This window comes from Silurus aristotelis (assembly GCF_946808225.1).
Source record: "Silurus aristotelis genome assembly, chromosome: 8".
NCBI lineage: Eukaryota > Metazoa > Chordata > Actinopteri > Siluriformes > Siluridae > Silurus > Silurus aristotelis.
In genome coordinates, this window is record NC_139581.1 from 16,790,423 (window position 1) to 16,810,148 (window position 19,726).

Consider the following 19,726-nt stretch of genomic DNA (forward strand, 5'->3'; position numbering starts at 1 on the left):
AATTCACGGTGTCTATAAATTGCTCGAATGTTACATTAAGTTGAATTTATACACAAACGCGACAAAAAATGCATACTGAAGAAGTGAATTGTGAATCTAAAAGTAGAACAAATCAGAACAAATTAAATGATGTTGCAGTTTATGTCAGTTGTATTTGAAACGTGAAAATGTTTGGATCCTCATTTATTTCTCAAAACATCTGGATTATCTGAGAACACTAATTGGGCTATGGCTAGATCAACCCTTTCAGATAAGGTTAAATATATTATTAAGTGCATCTATATACACATATCCATGTTCTACTCTATGTGGGGGGGGGGGGGGGGGGGGGAATGACTTGGCAAGCCAAATGTTCACTATGCTGTTACTGAATATTATGCTACAATATATTACATTCAGCAAACTTATCATTAATTAATAGTGTTTTTCCACTGGACAGTGTGGTTAGTAATTCCCATAACAGTACACTGTAAAAGCAGGAGCACTTCTCTGTAGCTTGTGTGGATTAGTGTGTTTCACTCTTCTAGATTAAGAACAGAGAAGGTTCAAGTAGAGCTTGTTAAAGTAACTAGGAATTCTTTAAAAACTCTTTTCGTGTGAAAGTGCAGTGCATGAGTAGTAGATTATAGGATTTAGTGCACAAAATGCACTGCACAAAGTGCAACACAATATTTACAAACTGATTCTCTTTGCCATGAGAGGGAAAAACAGCCATATAATTAATTTTGCGTGAATGTGGGTTTGGTTCGTAGCTCAGTGGGCTGGTTTTGGGCATGAGACAGCAATTTGTAAGTCGGTATGATTCAATGGTGCCAACTGTCACAATAGTTTAGTGAAAACAGAAAGAATGAGGAGTGTGACAAAAATGAAACTCAAATGAAGGTCTGTTCAGCTTATAGCAGAGTGCTCGGATTTGACTCGTCCGAAAAAATTTTTTTTTTGTACAAAAGCTCTGAAAATTGTCCAGTTAATAAATGTTTTTGTTGTGATGTCGTACTTTTTCTTGAATAACAGCTCATTCACAGGGGGTTTGGATGGCAGATGATCTGGATAATCTAAGCCTAATACAACTACTATTTCTACTACTACTACTAATAACAATAATAATAAATGTAAAAAATGTGTTTTTACTCAACAACAAAATCTATAGTCTGATATGGAGTAGTTTTCTGTAAAATTCAACAGTCTCCAACACAGAAAAGTCTTCAGGATAGATAAGTTTACCCAGACTGTGTTTTGATTTGTCCTAATATCAATAGAGGAAAAGATACAAAAGGGAGGCTGGTGAAGCAACTGTTTATAGCTACTGTAATGAAATCATAACAGGAAGATTGGGTATAAAGTATGTTTTGGATGTTCCACAATATCAAGTAGAACAACAAACAGTTAAAACCCATGTGTCCTTTCTTATTAAAGTAACAATTGCATGTTTTTTTTTGTTTTTTTTGCCAAATTGGTGGCTGGTATAAAACGGAATAAAACACTTCAGGATATCTTTTATTCTATACACATAGTGGACCGAATACAATGTTACAAGACTTCCTCAACATACGTGTATCCATAAAATAAATCTGCTGAAGGTTTTTGGGCTGTTTGACCAAACACCGGTCTAGACGACTTTAAACATGACCCACATGATTCACTTGTTACTCTGGAAAGAAATTAAGTATTCTGTTACAGTAGCCTTATAAATGAAACCCATGATAAAATGTAATGTCTCAAATTAGTTACCGTACTGCACTGTCCAGTAAAAAAAACACTAGAAATAAATCAATTTTCCCCGTAATTATATATATATATTTATTTAAAGTATTTCGACATTGAGGTTTTGAGGCTCATATTTACCCATAATTGATCTCAGTATTAAAATCATAAGAAAGAACTTCAGCTGAAAAGACTGTAAATATTGTCACATACTGTGTGGGACAATGAATTTCAAAGCAATAATAATAACAAGTCTCCTGATTACAACCCAAATTCAGAGCGCTTCCAAAAGGAGAACTGAACTTACACACATTATGCTGATCCTCGCACCCCAGCAATAGCCAACAGGCAGCAATGGCTTAGACTAATCAAACAAGGCACTGTGTTTAGTAATCCTGCTGAGTTTTTGGGCTGCTGCTGATGTGAGTTTGCGATGTGCTGATTGTAAGAGACGTGTAGAATATTTCCACACGTTAAACAAGTATAATTTAGCCTCAAATAAATAGCATGTTGGTTGAGAGCAGATTGTAAGGTTGCATACATTAACAGTCTGATCTCACTAGGCCAGTAAAGTGCATCCTGGGATGGATTTCATGGCAGTCTGTGCAGAAAGGCCTGTGAGTTGAGCACCCCCTGCTGGTTTGGAGAGAAACTAGTTAAACCCTGGTCTTCTGGATCTCTTAGTGACACCAACAGGATGGTAAAGTAGGGTGTGAGCTTTAAGTATCAGAGCTTGTTGGCATACAGTGTGTCTTCATCGCTTTCGCTCTCATCCAGGAACTCATGGCTCAGCAGGGACTTCTTGGAGCCCATAGATGTGAGCCGGATCTCGTCCTCGTAGTCGTCCCGGTGCTGGCGCAGACGGTGGAATCCGTCCTTCTGTCTGTTGGACTTTGCGGAACACACACACCAGATAATGAAGGCGGTGATGGCCAGAGCGGTCATAGCTGCAGCTGAATAAGAGAAAACAGACATTTTTCGGGGATGACAACAACTGCACAAATAAAAAACCTGTAAAAAGCATGTTGAACTTAACAAACAACTTTCTTCCTGCTTTCTAATATGTTCTAATATGTCACAACCAAATTATGATTCCCTGCTGCTCAGGTTGCATCTTACCTGCAGATGCCACCACTAACTCTCGTGGTAAACCAAAGATGCGGTTATCCATATCAAACTCAAAAATGATGGAGCTTGCTGCCTCATATGATGAGACAATCACCTGGAGGAAGCAAAAGAACAACAATTAACTAACTATAGAAATGATATACATTTAGATCGGTTTCTTTGCTTCGAATAGATCCTTTGATTCTAGTTTTCGTTTTCAAAATGTTACTTTATCACTACTCCGCATGGATAAAACTACGAGCCACAAGCTGCATTTGGAAATTCAGCTCAAATGTTTATTCCAGTTCCTGCTGTAATTCAATATCTCCAATAATTGAGGAAATAGAAGTTAAGCCCAGCCATCAAACAGGATATACACAACAAGCAGCGTGCACAGTTGACATACTGTATACACTATATAGGATGCATTTTAAAATTACATAAGCTAGATTTTCACCTGTAGGCCACCTCCTGCAAGAAATGGGTTAAAATGTAATCATCATGAAAACTAGCATCTCATTTTTTTTTTTTTAAACAGATTTTCTATAACAATATTGAAATTCATCATCTCAGGGTTTGGATGAACTTTGTTAACCCTTGTTCGATACTGATCCGAGTGTTCACATGTCATGTTTCACATGCCAGATCGATGTTGAGTCAATCAAAATCACAGACCTTCTCAGTGTAAAGGAAATAAAAATGTATGTCTATCCTCTACTCATTCAGATGTTCAGGACAATATCAGGCTTATACTGACACACATCGGATCAGTACATTCCTTGTTTTCATAAAATTTCTCAAACCTTTTGCCGCTGTTGTTGATATCCCTCCGCTACTGCTTCGATGCTGTGTGATCCTGGAGCCAACAGCGCATGGAAGAATCCTCCCTCACCAGTGAACACTCGCACGCCACCGTTCAGCACGATCATTGCCCCCACTATGGGCTTGCCACTTTTGTCCTTTGCAATACCACGAACTCCTTTATGGACCTACATGAAAAAGACGAAATTACATAAACAGTTTAGGCCAAAAAATAGGACTTACAGTCTTAACAAAGATTGATATATTTTACAATCCATCAGCAGACAGCAGTATAAATGGAACTAGGAGCCAAATATGACATTTAGAAACCGATCAAAGGATTATGGACAGATAAAAGAAGCTAACAGACCTCTACCAACATGCTGAGCAAAGACTTCCTGTTCTCAGTCCAAAGGGTGGGCAGCTGATCAACTGGGGGGAACAGGCAGCAGCTGGTATATACTGTAATCTCAGGACAGTGACCAAAGTCTACACTGAAGTCCTAGAATACAACCAAACAACAGTTAGGAATCACAAAGAAGTTAAATGAATACAAAACAAACAGAAATACACTGTATATTTCAGCAATGATCAAATAATCTTTGCCATACTGTTAAAAAAATCTGCCCAGTAACATTTTACAAATTAGGACTTTTCCAGAAAGGAAATTTTTTTGTACATGTTCCATAATATATTGGATATCCCTGGCCTATGGACATTATCTTCAATCTTCCCCCGGTGTTGATTATTTACAAACTGAGTCAGTGGGCAAATTGCATGAATTCAAAGTCAGTAGTGTGTTTTGTATCACGCTGCCCATGTTCTGGTGTGGGCTCACTAATTTGGTACATCACATACAATCAGGAAACAATGATAAGTGGTTTCCTGACCATAGCAAGGAAATGTATCATAGACCACGTTTTACCCGCCCTGCCTGACTTTTACAAAGGCTCAAGATTTTAGCAAGTACCTAAATGTTTCATCCACAGAGGTCAAACTAGCATTACTAATGTTAAACCACACAACACACATGTTAAAGTATAGATTTAAATGATTTTTTTTTTTTTTTTTTTTAAGAGTCTGTCTGTCTGTCATTGGGGAAATGATTTCATCCCCTGCCAATTTAGTAAATTTACACTCTTACAAATGGAATTAGGAGTCTAGAATTTTAATGGTAGCTTTATTTTAACAGAACGAGAAATAATATAAAAAAGAATAATAAATTAATATTATATATAACTTAATTTTGTATTTGTCAGGGAATAGATTGTATACCTGCAAATACAAATTAATTTATGACCATTCTTTAATGTTTATATATATATATCTTTTCTCTCTCTGTAAAAAATAAAAACCTACCATAAAAATTAAGGGGGTAAAACTCAAAAATCTGCAGGGAATCAAAAAACTTTGTTCCTTTTTCTCTCTCTCTCTCTATCTTAGGGGTGTAATGGAACACGTATTCCTAATGAAGTTACAGAGCTTACGGTTTGGTATAAAATCTGATCAATTAAATATTAAATGTAAAACACACACACACACACACACACACACACACACACACACACACACACACACACACACACACACACACACTACACAAATTAAGTATAACAAATGTAAACTTAAATTTTTAATTAATTTTTATTGATTTAATTGTATTTAATCAATTTAATTTGTGCTAATTTAATTGATTACTCGATTGATTTCATTTCATTTTAATAAAATATTATAAAAAAAATGTTTTATGTTATTTAACCAAGCACGCATTCTATTTCATTTTATTTAACTGTTATGTCCACAAATGTCCAAAAATTCCATACCAAAATTGAACCAAACCGCGACTTAAAAACCGAGGTACGTACCAAACCGTGAATTCTGTGTACCGTTACACCACTAATATGTTTAATTAAAATGCAATCACAGGCCTTCTGACTATTCATCACACCCACCTAGAGGTGTGCAAATCCTACTTTGAGAATCTAGACATATGAAGGAGCTTCAAATGTTTATTTGTCCTTAATAATATTTTGTATTTATGCCTGATTTTACGGCAGTGGGAATTTTAGAAAACGACATTAGGTAATTCTGGGAGTGAATGGCAGATGGTCGACAGTCTAACTTACCTTCATGCTGCCCATGTGACTGTGTTTCTCTGCTGCCCGCAACACTCCGTCAGGGATGTTTCCCACTGAAATCAAATCATCATTTAAAGATTTTAATTAAAACTGATTGTTTGTATATATATTTAAATATAGAAAACTTTAGCTGCTCTTCATTTTTTCCATAATTTTCCATACTTTGTTCCATAATTACAATGAACTTGATACACCAAAAAGAGTTTTCTCAGATGTGGAAAATTAAAGTTACAATTAAATACAGTGGAACCCTGGTGTACGAGTCCCTTGTAGTGGGTACGAGTGGGTACAGTGTACGAGTGGTTTTACTAGTAAAAATCTTTGTAGGAGTACAAGCATATTTCAGGAAGACGAGCATTTCTTTTCACACATTTGGTTCCAGTCACGCATTCTGCTCGTCGCTCGTCAACTCGGTCACCATGCTTCATGCTCAGTCTTCATATAGATTGTTCTAAATGCATTCTCTTGTGTGAATATTGTGCTTTCTGTCTGGTTTTATAGTGTTTTTGTTTTATTTCACTATAAATTTAGCATCATGGGTCCAAAGAAATGTAGTGATAGCACTGGGAAGAAGGTTGCAAAAAGAATAACCATTTAAAATCTTCCTCTTCTTTTGGCTTCTCCCATTTGGGGTCGCCACAGTGGATCATCCGTCTCCACACCCCACTGTCCTCTACATCTGCCTCTTTCAAACCAACTACCTGCATGTCTTCCTTCACCACATCCATAAACCTCCTCCTTGGTCTTCCTCTTTTCCTCCTTCCTGGTGGCCCCATCCTCAGCATTCTCCTACCGATATACCCCATGTCCCTCCTCTGCACATGTCCAAACCATCTCAATCGTGCCTCCCTCACCTTGTCTTTAAAATGTCCTACATGCACTGTCCCTCTAATAAACTTGTTTCTAATCCTGTCCATTGTCGTCACTTCCAACGTAAACCTCAACATCTTCAGCTCTGCTACCTCCAGCTCCACCTCCTGTCTTTTACTCAATGCCACTGTCTCTAAACCATACAACATCGCAGGTCTCACCACAGTCCTACAAACTTTCCCTTTCACTCTTCAACATGTGAGAAAGAGCATATTGGAACACGAGCGGTTTTGAATGAACTAATTAATCTTGTAATCCACTGTATATTCAAAGTGTAACAAGAAGTATAAAGCAGTTCACATACTCTGGCCATCGTCTTGGCATCCGGTGTCTCCTAAATGCATTGTGGGATGGTTGCTGGCATACACGGTAGCCAGATACTTCAAGGTACTCTCATTTTCGACTGAAAATAAACAGCAGGAATTTAAACATACTGCAGCAACTACTGAAAGCAATCGGATCCTTAAGGGAAAGAAAGGAGACCTGGTTGAACTGGTTTATCGTAGGGGTAAGTAACCAAAACAGAACCCCCATCCAGCGCCACTGACAGAGTGAAGCCCTTCTCCTGTATCAGGTCCATCACAGCACGAGTCTCAGGCTGAGCTTCTGTGGCACGCTGGGATGCATTACCTAGAAAACACCAAATATACATTACAATCTGTAGACAATTCATGACAGACTTATTCCATGAAGGGACTAGACTAACTGACTGACTCTCTTTTGCGCGCACACACACACACACACACACACACACACACACACACACACACACACACACACACACACACACACACACTTCGTTTTTGCACAAAAATTGCTGTTTTTGCGCATTTTCCTGCTTCAATAAAGCCATGTTTACATGTACTGTGTTTATTTTTATACGGACAATCCATTTGGACAAACCTCCTGGACATACTGGTCAGCTCCTTGTAATATATTGTCCTTTTTTGCCCTGAATGTGCACTTTATGTTGTTAGTGGTGAGTTTTGTGTAGTTCCATGTTCCTTTCTGTTAATTTATGTTGTTTGATGTAGAGCCTTCGTCCTGGGGGAACGTTGTTTTGCTTCACTGTGTACTGCACTGTTTTTGGTTGACATGACTATTAAAGCCTACTTGACTTGCCTTCAATTCTTGTAAATTCTAAAAAATAACCTACATTATGAACTAGGCGGATTGTAGATACTCAGAAATCGCCACACCATTGTATTGTGATTTTGGTTGCGGTAGATCATGAGCAAGAATACAGGTTAGAGAGACCGGGACACCGGTCTTTCACAGGGCACCACACAAACATTCAGACCGAGGCGCAATATAACATACCCAATCCACCAGGCTGTTCTAGGAAGGTGGGAGGAAACTGAATAACCCAGTGAAAGACTGCATACATGCCCATACAGATGCCCATACACTACAATGCCACTCGGCAGCATTTTTGTTGTGCGAGCTGTAAAGGCTGGTTATGGTGGTTGTTTTTCTTAGAATAAAAAAAAAAATGCTTACCAAAGAAATCAGTGTCGAGGTCTTTGCTATTTGCGTTGGTCATGCCCACAGTGGAGGTGCACTCCTTTTCTTTAGCAAGCTCACGGCCATCTGGGTTAATGGAAGGAAGTAGCACAATTCTTGTCTCGTTGATTAACTAAACAGAGAGAGACAAAAGCAATTTCGACCACAGTGTTATACAGTACAATAAAAATGTTTTTACGTGTATGAAGAAATGTCTAACAGCACTGTGTAAATTAAACTACCTCAGTGGATTTGATCCAAAGTACTGAGACAAACAATTATGATTTTTAAACACGTATAAACCAAGAGCAGACAATCTCACCCTAGTAAGAGCAGCATTCTTTCCGTAGTGGATGCACAGATAAGCAGCAAACTCCAGCAGCAGCTCTGTGCCCACTGGAGCATTGCCATGAATGCCAGCCGCAAATCGGATCTTGGGCTTCGATGGCTCGATCACTTCAGGAGAGTTGGAGATCTCCAGTGCCCAAATTTTCCTGAACTCCGAACTCTGACCAAGACTAGACAGAATAAACAAGGTCACTCCTCCAAAATATGTGCATTAAAAAAAAGAAACTAATCTATAGATTATTTAAGATGTGTGAAGGAATGTGAAGGTACACTGAACACAAAATGTACAGGTCACTTAAATGGAACAAGAAAGCATTTAATGGTGAGTAATCTGCTTATACTCAAAAGCTTTAATTTTCTGTTTACACGTTTTTTTTAAGAAGATTTATCACCAGGTTTAACCTGAGAGCTCAATGATAAGCGGAATTATATTTCCACACTCAAAAACAAGGAGGAAAAACAGCATATTGCTGTGAATGCCAGGTGTCTCAAAAATCTTGTCTATATTGTGTAAATCGATCAACAGTACTCTAATAAAGAAGAAGTCTAATATATGCAAGTATTAATGATAAATACATGCTACAGATCTAGTGTATGTACAGTCTCAATACAAGAGTACCCAGATTATTCATGGGTAATACACAATGCATGCAGAGATGATATCCAGCTATATAAACATTTCCCATATCTCCCTGAATGCTCTTGTCTAATCATGGCAGTGTATTTTGTTGTGCAGTTTGAAACCAGGCCTCAGTCAGTTGGCCTCCTTCTTTCTGTGTTGTTTGTGTTCTACATACTACACTTGGCACAGACTGACATGTTCCACAGATTATCGCAAACCTGTAAAAATCTGAGTGTAGAAACAGGAAATTGCTCAATCGTGTCTTCAACAGCAAGGTCTTTTGCAACCGACTTACAAAATGTAATCTTAGCATAATCTACAACAGCTGTAATCATGCCCTTGTTTCTACATATTCAGAATCTTCCCTGAGGTCATGTCCTCCTTATTTTTAAGTACACCATGATCCTAGCTGAGACAGAGAGGCTCAAATATTATTCACTAGTTGCATTACAGACATAATATTCATCCCCATAAGAGAGTGAGTTGGCAAAGGATGTTTTTTTTGTAGACAAACAGGATATGCTTTAGTACAGGGCTTGTCTTCACAAGTTGGATACACTGAATTTAGACTCATCATATTGAAATTATAGGGTCCCCTGGTGGTCTAGTGGTTAAGATGCAGCGCTCTCACCGCTGCGACCCGGGTTCGATCCCCGGTCAGGGAACCATCCCCAGCCACTCTTAGTGCCGGTCCCAAGCCCGGATAAATTGGGGAGGGTTGCGTTAGGAAGGGCATCCAGCGTAAAACATGTGCCAAATCAAACGTGCGGAGGATCGGCTGTGGCGACCCCTAACGGGAGAAGCCGAAAGAAAGTTACTTTTTATATTTAAATTATAGATGATTGGAAAGGAAAGTTGCCAGGAACGAGTAAAAAAAAAAAAATGAAACAGTCAGCTGGGAGTAGATATAAAAGACCAGAACCTGCGTAAAGAGGTGATCTTGGGGAAGTTGAGGTTAAGGCTTCGCAGGAACTCGGACGTCTCTTTGTATCCACGATAACGGAAGCTGCTGGTAGTGGCTGTGTTCTGGATAAGTTGGTCCAGTCCAGGTCCCACTGAGAGCTGCTTGATGAAGCTCTGAAACTCCTCCTCACTTAAGTCTGAAGGGGCAGCAGGGATGCCTGTGTCACTCCGTATACGAGTCAGCTTAAAGTCGACAATCTCAGCATCACCCTCAGGCACGGTGGCGTAAGTGACAACAGATTTATAGCTGTAGAGATTGTAAAAAATACAAGACTGGTTTAAATACATACAAATGATTTTTCCATTAGCAAAGCCAAAAGCAAAAGACTTTTTGTACAACAAAGTTTAGATATTGGACTTCTAATCAGAAGATTGTACGTTCAAATCCAAGCAACACCAAGCTGTCCCTGCTTGGCCCTTGAGCAAGGCCCTTAACTGCCAATTGCTTAGTTGTATAAATTACATAAAAGTAATTTTGTGTATGGGCCAAATTCCATAAATGTAAATTTAAATGTTTAGTCTCAATTTAAAAATGAAAGCAAATAATAATAATTATTATAAATAAAACAGGGTGTCACCATGTGGCTTACTACAGAACTTAGTCACTGTAAAAACACCGAAGTTGATCATCGTCCAATTACAGCATGTCCCAGTGTGTTTTATTTCTATCACAGCAATTCGAAAAAACAAATCCATTGATTTTTATTTTCTTAATGATGACTTATGACACATAATACTTTAAATGTTTAAAGTTACATTTCTATGGAGTATAATGTCCATGAGAATAGTTAGCTCCAGTTAATTATGGTATAACAGCTATAAAAAAAAAAAAAAAAAAGCTCTCTTTTCCTTCTCACTAATAAAAAAAATAAAAATACAAAAAATGCAATTTGAAAAATACAGAAAAACCTGAAAAGCATCACAGACTTTAGAAAAGACCTTACTGACTATTATTAAGCACAGAAACCTGAGACTTCTTCTATAAATATTAAATGCTGCTTACACATCACCAGATCAGCAATCTTCTTTATCACATAACAATAGAATAATTAGTTAGATTATGGTGGAACATCTGCTCTACATTTTCTTTTAGAGTGAGTGTATTAAAATAGTATATCAATATTTAAAGTTGGCACTATTGCTGCTAAAAAATCAATACCTACTCTCTAATCAGACTGAACTGCATAATGATATAAATCTAGTTTTGAAAAATTCTACCAAATGCAATCAGGTAGATTACCCTTGGGCAGAGGCAGTCAGGTGGTATGTTCCCGGTACAAGCAGACGCCAGTAATCTCCACCTTTGTTGGTGGAGATGGGATGATCGATGCCTTCAACAGTAATTGTGGCATTAGGGATACCGGTCCCATCCTTACTGTCAGTCACCATCCCCTTCACTCCTCTGTGGACCTACAGATCAAAAATGGAATGCAAGAAAGATGAGCTATGCACACCAAAATCAAGTAGAAATGAGTCAGAAAGAATGGAACAGAATGCAAACCTGGTGAATAAACTGCAGTAGAGATCTCCGGTTGTGCTCCCAATATTGTGGCAGGTCCTTTGCTGGAGGATACTTCACACAGCCCAGCTCTATAGTCACCTCAAAGCAGTTAGTGTTAAGATAGTTCCAGTCCTGCATACCACCTAGAGATACACAAAAACACAATGCTCAATCACACAGACTATGTATATGCAAAGGATAACTCTGATACTGCGGAGAGAAATGCTGATTTCCATTTTTGACAGCGTGCGTGTGTTTCAATCTAAATATAAGACTTGTATTTTGTTTACAATTGTTTTTTTTTTTTTCCAGGATGACAAGATTCCGAGGAAAGAAAAAAAGCCATAAGGTCAAAGGAACTGCACGCAGAGCTCAGAGACAGAAGTGTGTGGAGGCAGAGATACGGAGAAGGGAAGAAAAAACTACTGCATTGAAGATACCAAAGAGCACTTTGACCTCCATAATTCATAAATGGAACAAGTTTGTCTAGCTCAAACTGAGTAATCTGGGAAGAAAGGCCTTGAAAAGAGAGCTGACCTAGAAGCTAATGGCCATTCTGTTAGAGCTCCAGACAAATAAAAAATAATAATAAAAATAGGGTAGTACACTGTAATTTTTTTATTATTAAACAATTTGTTAATAATCTAACAAATTACAGTACAGCAAAACGGAGCAATTTACATCATCTTAACGTATAACCTTTACAGTATATGGACGAGCACTGGTTCATGAGTAGAAGGATATAGTCTTCCTGACTGGAATAGTCTTCCTGACAGTGTTCGAGGCTCAGACACACTCTCAGTTTAAGTGCAGATTAAAAACTTATCTTTTCAACAAGGCCTACACATCACATCATAAACTTGTGCTCCAGTACATCTGATCAAATGCACATTATCAACTTGTGCTGTTAATATCATGAACAGCAGCTATGCTAATTTCTCTCCACTGCTTCTCGTTCCCTCCCCATCCCGAGGCATCCTGAGGTTGCTCCAGCCCCAGTCACGTCCCACTTCATGAAGATTATGGACCTTTAAAGAAATAGATGCCGAACTCGCAAACTTCCTGTACCATCTAGAGACTTACCAGTGCCAATTGGATCCCACTTCACGTGTGGAGTTTTGACATTGGACCTGGCATGGAGAAGCTGGTGTTGGATCTGTGATGATCGCAAATGTTGAGCTATTTTATGAGTTGCTCAGTAGCTCCTAGTTTTATTACCACAATGACTGTATAAGACTGTAGAAAGATCATTACTCATAATCTTAACCTCCAGTGCTCATGTTATTTCTCACTCTCCAGTGTTCTGTATTGTTTAAAGATTTATGATCACACTCTTGATGTCACCCAAATGAGGATGGGTTCCCCTTTTGAGTCTGGTTCCTCTCAAGGTTTCTTCCACATAACATCTAAGGGAGATTTTCCTTTCCACAGTCTGCTCACAGGCTGCTCATCAGGGATAAATGCACCCTATTCACCTTGACTCTTGATTTCTGTAAAGCTGCTTTGAGACAATGTCCGTTGTGAAAAGCACTATAGAAATAAACTTGACTTGACTTGAGGGTGAAGCACACTGTGTGCTCTGTTTCAGTGTCTGGCAACGGCAATAGAAATAAAAAAAATATTTTTTTATATAACTCTGGGACTACCTGTATAAAGCTAAAACTTTTTTAAATAAATAAATAAATAAATAAATAATTTTTTTTATTCATTTTTGAATAAGACTATAAATTGCTAAGCCTAGATAGATAGATAGATAGATAGATAGATAGATAGATAGATAGATAGATAGATAGATAGATAGATAGATAGATAGATAGATAATTTATTAATGCTCAAGGGAAATTTTCCTTTTTTTTTTTTTATAGAAAGTTAACTTTATTATTTTATATACATTTTATTCATCCCAATTGGAAATTGACAGCTTCCAGCAGTATCCACAAACATAGGCAATAAGGCATGCAATAAATAAAAAATAACAATGTAAAGGTTAGTTAAAGCAAAGAGTGCAAAAATCTGAGTGTTTAATGTGTCTGCGCAAAAACTGTGGGAAGTGTGGAAGTTATAGAACTACATCATTCTTTGATTAAAAAAAAATAAATAAAAAAAATAAACCACTTACCTGGTACATTGTACCAAGCAGCTCCGTTAGTAATACCGTCCTTGAAGTTCTCATCTAGGTATTCTTTAACATCTTTACAAGGGTGCCCTTCATACATGAGCGGATTTTCCTAAAACACAAGAAAATCATTTCTGTACCAAGTTCCTCCAGATAATAAGTTAATAGATTAACGATTGTACTTGGAAACGGGAAACAAGTCCAAAAGACTCACCCGCGAGTAAGCAAGGGCGACCATTTTAAAAGTGGCATCGTCGGGAGATTTGCTGTATCTACTAATGCCCTCTGCATCATCATCATAAGGGTAATTTACCACCAGGGATCCTAAAAAGAAAAACATACACATGCAATTACGGGCATATCATAGCACACCGGTCCAGGAACTTGATTAACATTAAGAACATTAACCTCCATGAAGGTTAGCTGACAGTACAAATGGGTAGCTTTTAGCCCAGTTCATCACTGCTATAGTCTCTGGTTGTCTGGGATCAGTAATGGTTTGGAACTGATCAGGAAAATTGCGGTTAAGGTCGTAGTTGTTGCTGTTATTACGCCCTTGGTAGCTACTGATGTCTCCTGTAGAGAATTACACAAGATCAGATAATCATGAAACAAAAATCTGTATTGCAATAGAAAGAAAACAAAGAATGCTGAGCATCAAAGTACAATCCTATTCAAATTACAGGGTGACTTTCAAACTATTCCTTACCCTCTACTGCAACTTCATAGCCATCTGGATTCATCGAGGGCATGATGTGGATGCGGGTGTTGTTGACAAGCTGCGTGACCTCGGGGTCGCTGCCGTAGTTACTGCACAGGTACTCGATCAGGTTTAAAAGCAGCTCCCGGCCCACCACCTCGTTGCCATGCATGTTAGCAATATACTTAAACTCGGGTTCACCTTAAGGAAACATTGAATCGTTTAAAATACAACATAGACCTAACACTTGGTTTAAAACAAGTTATGAGGAAGTATTAATATTTAACATGATTTTGTAAGAAGTAAAGAACCGCAGCACCTTGCTCATGTTTGCCTGGGTTATCAGAGATCTCCAAGACCCAAAGCAAGCGGCTTTGAACGGACTTCCCGATGGAGTAGAGACGTGTGATAGAGGGATATTTAGTGCTGAACCTCTGCAGGAAGAACTCCATGTCGCTGTTTTGGTGATGCCTGAACTCCTGAGGCTGCTGCAGGCTTGCTGTTGGCGCAGAGCTGGTTGAAGTCACGCCAATTTCACTGGGCATGCTGGGGCTGGTATGACTGGTGCTGCTATTGGTTATCAATGGGGTAGATGGTGTAGTAGACAAATTGGTTGTGTGACTGATGCTCTCATCATTTAGACATTCGAGTGTGAAGTTGAGTTCTGTAGCTTTGCCTTCCATTACTTGCACACCAGACATGGTCATTGGAACACACCTAAATTACACAAGAAACACAAACAGTGAAACTTTAATAAATTTTAAGTGGTGTGTGTGTGAACAGTGTATGATGAATAACAAAACAACGTTCCAGGAGAAGTATTTAAACAGCAGATAATACTGCTTTAATTAGTAGTGCTGTCATTAGCATTTAGTTTGTTAGGGTTGTCATATTTCTTTAAAAGTTCTAAAATAATACAGAGCTTTCGGTTTGGTGCACATGTGTACCGAATGCAATCCTTTTTACGTGCAGAGCACACTTAAAAGTTCCCTGACGAACGTATTAAGTGACGGACTGCAAGTTTGTTTTACTCTCCGCCTTGCACTTTGAGTGCAGTCACTGTTTTGTTTTTTATTATTAAACTTGAAAACATTAAAAAAAAAAAATAAAAAATAAAATAAAAAAAGGGGGGGGGGGGTGTTAAAAAATAAAGAAAAAAAAGAAAAAAAAAACAACAGCAAAACAATTATATTTATTTAATTACAATAAAACCAAGAGTAAGCGCAGTGTCACTGTGGCTACTCACTTTCTACCGGAAATCTGATTTGTAGGTCAACAAATTGTGATTTTCCGTGCGTTGTAAAACTTTGTTTTGTACGAAAATTGTACGAAATTGCAGACACTTCCATTTTACGACAGTCTAAAGCATTTTTTTTCTTTTAGCATTTTATGAACAGCTTTAAGAATTTCTCTTCAAAGGAAAAAATCCTGACAATTTCACATATCGAGGGAGTGAATAAATAAAGGATGGATGTAATGAAGACATTTGGTAAAGTTTGCTGAAACAAGTAGAACAGTTAAGCAGCACACACACACACACACACACACACACACACACACACACACACACACACACACACACACACACACACACAGACACACACACACAGACACACACACACACACAGAATTACCCAAATGGGGTCTAACAAATGTAAACTATTCAATTTAGTTTTCCCATTTTAAAAATGTTATTTGATTTGTTTGATTTGTGCCAATTTAATTTGATTGAAGTGTATTGCATTAATTTTATTTATTTCATTTTATTTTTATAAAAACATTTTCATAAAATATTCTAAAATATAACTTTATATATTATTTAACCAAGTAGGCATTTTATTTTAAATTGTTTTAACATTTTGCATTTCTTCAACAGATATCAAACATGGTGTTTAAATACCCTAATATTAGCAATTTATTCAGTATTTGCTGGCCATTATGATCAATAAACAACAAAAACATGGAAGTTGAATGCAAGCTCCTAAAAAAAAGAAGTTGCATTTCTAGTCTTGTGACAGTCTGACGCTACATCATGATTGGTCAGGGGCTTACCCAGAGGCTACAGCTGTAATATTGTAGCTTCCTGGAAGTAGCAGTCTGTAATAGTCACCGAAATGACCGGAGGCTATTTGGTGGTTAATGCCGGCTACTTGGATGACTGCATCAGAGAGAGGAGCGCCGGTTCTTGCTTCTCGGACAAAACCTCGTGCACCAATGTGAACCTGCAATAAGATCAAGATTAGTCAATATTTTGCCCGAACGCAGATTGTTAATCAAATGCAAGCTAAAACTGAATTCCCAAATACTGCACCTGCTCCATGTATGCCAGCAGAGACTCTCGATTGTTGTCCCATTCTGTAGCTAGTACTGAAGCAAAGGGATACTTGCAGCAACTTAGCTCCATGGTGATTTCCAGGCAGTTCCCTTTTAAATAATTGTAGTCCTGCATTCCTCCTGCACAACAGATAATACAAAAGATAAACATACATGACTGATGTCATTACACGCATGGATGCGAGTTCAAAACTACCTAACCCATGTGCATATGATTTAAAGACTGACGTCATGGCACAAAGTACTGCGAGAGCTTTCAGTTATCGCGTCTCGCAGTCAGTAAACAGTGAGATTATGCAATGGCACTCAGCCACAGAGTGTTCAGTGAGTAATCCACTCTTTAAACGTGCCTTGGGTGAGGGGCTACCTTGGCAATGCGAGTTGAAACCTCTTTAGACACACAGAAGAAACCCAACTCCTTACAAAAGAGATTCTTTAGTCTACTCTTACACTACTAGCCCTGCAAGTGTAAGTTACAAGCCTCTAGAATTTCAGTCCAACAAAGAGGGAGGTCTATGTCTAGATGCCAGTATGTGGAAAAAAAAAGTTTGACAATGTCACTAACAGCCATAATCAGAAATAGTCAGAAATTCCTCAAATTCAGACGGGAGACCCCCTGAACAGGCCGCCAATCATTCCAGGACAAAACTACATGCATTCATCACAATTTGGAGAAGAGGAAAGCAGAGTACAAGGAGGAAACTTTCAGAACAATCAAACAGGATCCGAACCCTCCACCCTGGAGTTGCAAGACAAACATGCTAACTACTAAGCCATTCCCACCTTCTCCAATAAAAACATGTGTCTACCACATCCTGATCTTGACCTACTTTGCATATCTCAAGAGGAAGTTTAAAACATGAAATAAGACGGTTCTTCAATTACCAAATACAACACACACAGCAATATTTCTGGATTAATCAGTTACAAGGGGACATAAACCAAATGCCCCAACCATATCCTTGTACCAAAAAGATCAATATCCTGCTTTAGAGGATTGTTATTGTTAAAGGCACAATGTTAATGGTTAAGGTTATTGTAAATATGCCACAATAGGTCGTGCTTAGGGTACGTTCTGCTTTTTGATTTCCTGCCTATTTAGTTTGAGGTCAGTGGAACTTTTTAAGTCAGTGATACAAGCAGCAACATTAACTAAGTAATATATTGTATTAAGTTGTTCAATCTAAACTAAAGAACATTACATTTACCAAATTAAAGCCTCATTTCCCCTATTAGTCCCTATACTCAAAAAGAATACACAATACTAAGAAAGGTCAACGTGGGCTGTATGGGACTGCGTGTATCGAAGCAATACGTGAAGGAGTTTAGTTGCTGTGTTGTTCTGTCTCTCAGTGAGCTCTTCAGCATAATAAACAAGCAATATGCAGGTACAGATAAACCCTCCTGAGTCACCTGATGTTTGCATAACATCATCGCACAGAATCCGTGTGTGACAAGGATGCAAATAGAGCTTGGTGTTACCGCCGGTCACGAGTTAACAAAGTCTATCTAACACTTCTTTAATCAATTCAGTCTATCTTGAGCTTCACCTGCAACAGCATTTAGGTTCATAGCCATGCTTGTCATGCTTGTGTGTGACAGTAAATATGTGCAGCGTGATATATAGTGTAATTTAACTCATTATCATTTAAACAATCATTTACTGTGTATACTGTACGGTCTTTGAAAAGAACATTCTTTACAACCGGTTCTTACAGTAGCCGCCTCCCAGAAAGGTGTCCATTCAGCCAGCAAATGTGGGAAATAAGGTATTTGTCACTCTCAGGACTGAAGAACAAAAGCTATCCCACTGAAATACAGAAAATAAATCTAAATATCAAGTAAGTATATTATGTTTATGTTAATTTTATGTATGACTAGTATTAGTTAGTGGATCAAGGATGACAATGTTTTCGGTTTTTCTGCATCAACTCTACAAAAACAAAAAAAAGACAGACTATAAAGACTATAACCTATACTTTCAACCTACACTCAAGTGATCCCCTGCTCAGTCATGCAAGCATTGAGACATGTGACTGCAGTGCAGTGCATAAAATCATGTACATGCAGGACAGCAGCTTTAGGTATTATTCACAATAATCATCAGAATGAAGGGAAAATGTGATTTTAACAATAGCATGGTTTGTTAGGAGACAAGATGTTTTTCTGCAGATCTCCAGAAAGATTTTACACAACAGTCTCTAGAATGATGCAATAAAGAAAAACGATTCAGGTTTTTGATGAGAGTGATCAATGGAGAAGGTTTAAACTGATTAAACCTGACAGAAAGGCGACGCCAACTCAGATAATCACGCGGTATAACTGTGGTGAGCTTAGGATGGACTACAACAGCAGAACCAACAGAAATCTAAGGTTATATTAGGAACAGGTTCACTAAAACTACACAGGAAAAACTTCAACTGGTCTGACGGTTTTTGATTTCTTCTTAAGCACACAAAAAAGGGTAGGGTCAAAATTTGATACCAAAATCATTAATCCACTGATCCAACCTACCATGTGTCAACAGACCAAGCTGGTGTAGGTGGGGTAATAGCATGAGAATGGTATGCCACACCATGTTTGGTATTACTGCTAATGTATTTATGCTCCGTCCACAATTTACTGATGGTTTAATAGCTACTTTTGGCACTACAATTCACTGTCACAATGTCACAGAGCACATTTTCTCAAAGTGGTGAACATGAACATGACAATGAGCTCAGTGGCATCCCCAATGCTGATCTAATCCAGTGGCATGACACTGGATCAGAATCTAGTAGAACACCTTTTAGGATGAAATGAAAACAGGTGGTTCTGCAGTATGAAAGTCAATCTGCATGAATCTCAAAAGGCAGTCATATCGGCATGGACGTCCATCTCAAAGAAAGGCTTGTGAAATCCATGCCATGTAAAAATGAGGTTGTTTAAAAAAGCAAAGAAGCCCTACCCAGTATGAGTATGGTTTTTCTTAAGTGTACAATATGCATACATTTCGATTATGCCATAAAGTATACAAGAT

The 19,726-nt window shown here is 38.1% G+C and overlaps 1 protein-coding gene across 1 annotated transcript in view; it reads right to left on the reverse strand.

Moving 5' to 3' along the window:
• Positions 1–1,484: 1,484 nt before the first annotated feature.
• The window catches only part of cpda (carboxypeptidase D, a), a 24,025-nt gene continuing 5,783 nt past the window's right edge, over positions 1,485–19,726 (reverse strand). Inside the window, exons 3-21 of the mRNA XM_083547652.1 lie at positions 16,685–16,827; positions 16,426–16,595; positions 14,693–15,090; positions 14,383–14,574; positions 14,082–14,249; positions 13,888–13,997; positions 13,677–13,785; positions 11,558–11,700; positions 11,297–11,466; positions 10,016–10,303; positions 8,446–8,641; positions 8,121–8,256; positions 7,104–7,250; positions 6,925–7,023; positions 5,739–5,803; positions 3,983–4,114; positions 3,615–3,800; positions 2,824–2,926; positions 1,485–2,657 (exon numbers count right to left, since the gene is read on the reverse strand). Coding sequence (XP_083403778.1) covers positions 2,431–2,657; positions 2,824–2,926; positions 3,615–3,800; positions 3,983–4,114; positions 5,739–5,803; positions 6,925–7,023; positions 7,104–7,250; positions 8,121–8,256; positions 8,446–8,641; positions 10,016–10,303; positions 11,297–11,466; positions 11,558–11,700; positions 13,677–13,785; positions 13,888–13,997; positions 14,082–14,249; positions 14,383–14,574; positions 14,693–15,090; positions 16,426–16,595; positions 16,685–16,827 — 3,182 coding nt within the window. The 3' untranslated portion in view covers positions 1,485–2,430. The remainder of the gene's footprint in view (positions 2,658–2,823; positions 2,927–3,614; positions 3,801–3,982; positions 4,115–5,738; positions 5,804–6,924; positions 7,024–7,103; positions 7,251–8,120; positions 8,257–8,445; positions 8,642–10,015; positions 10,304–11,296; positions 11,467–11,557; positions 11,701–13,676; positions 13,786–13,887; positions 13,998–14,081; positions 14,250–14,382; positions 14,575–14,692; positions 15,091–16,425; positions 16,596–16,684; positions 16,828–19,726) is intronic.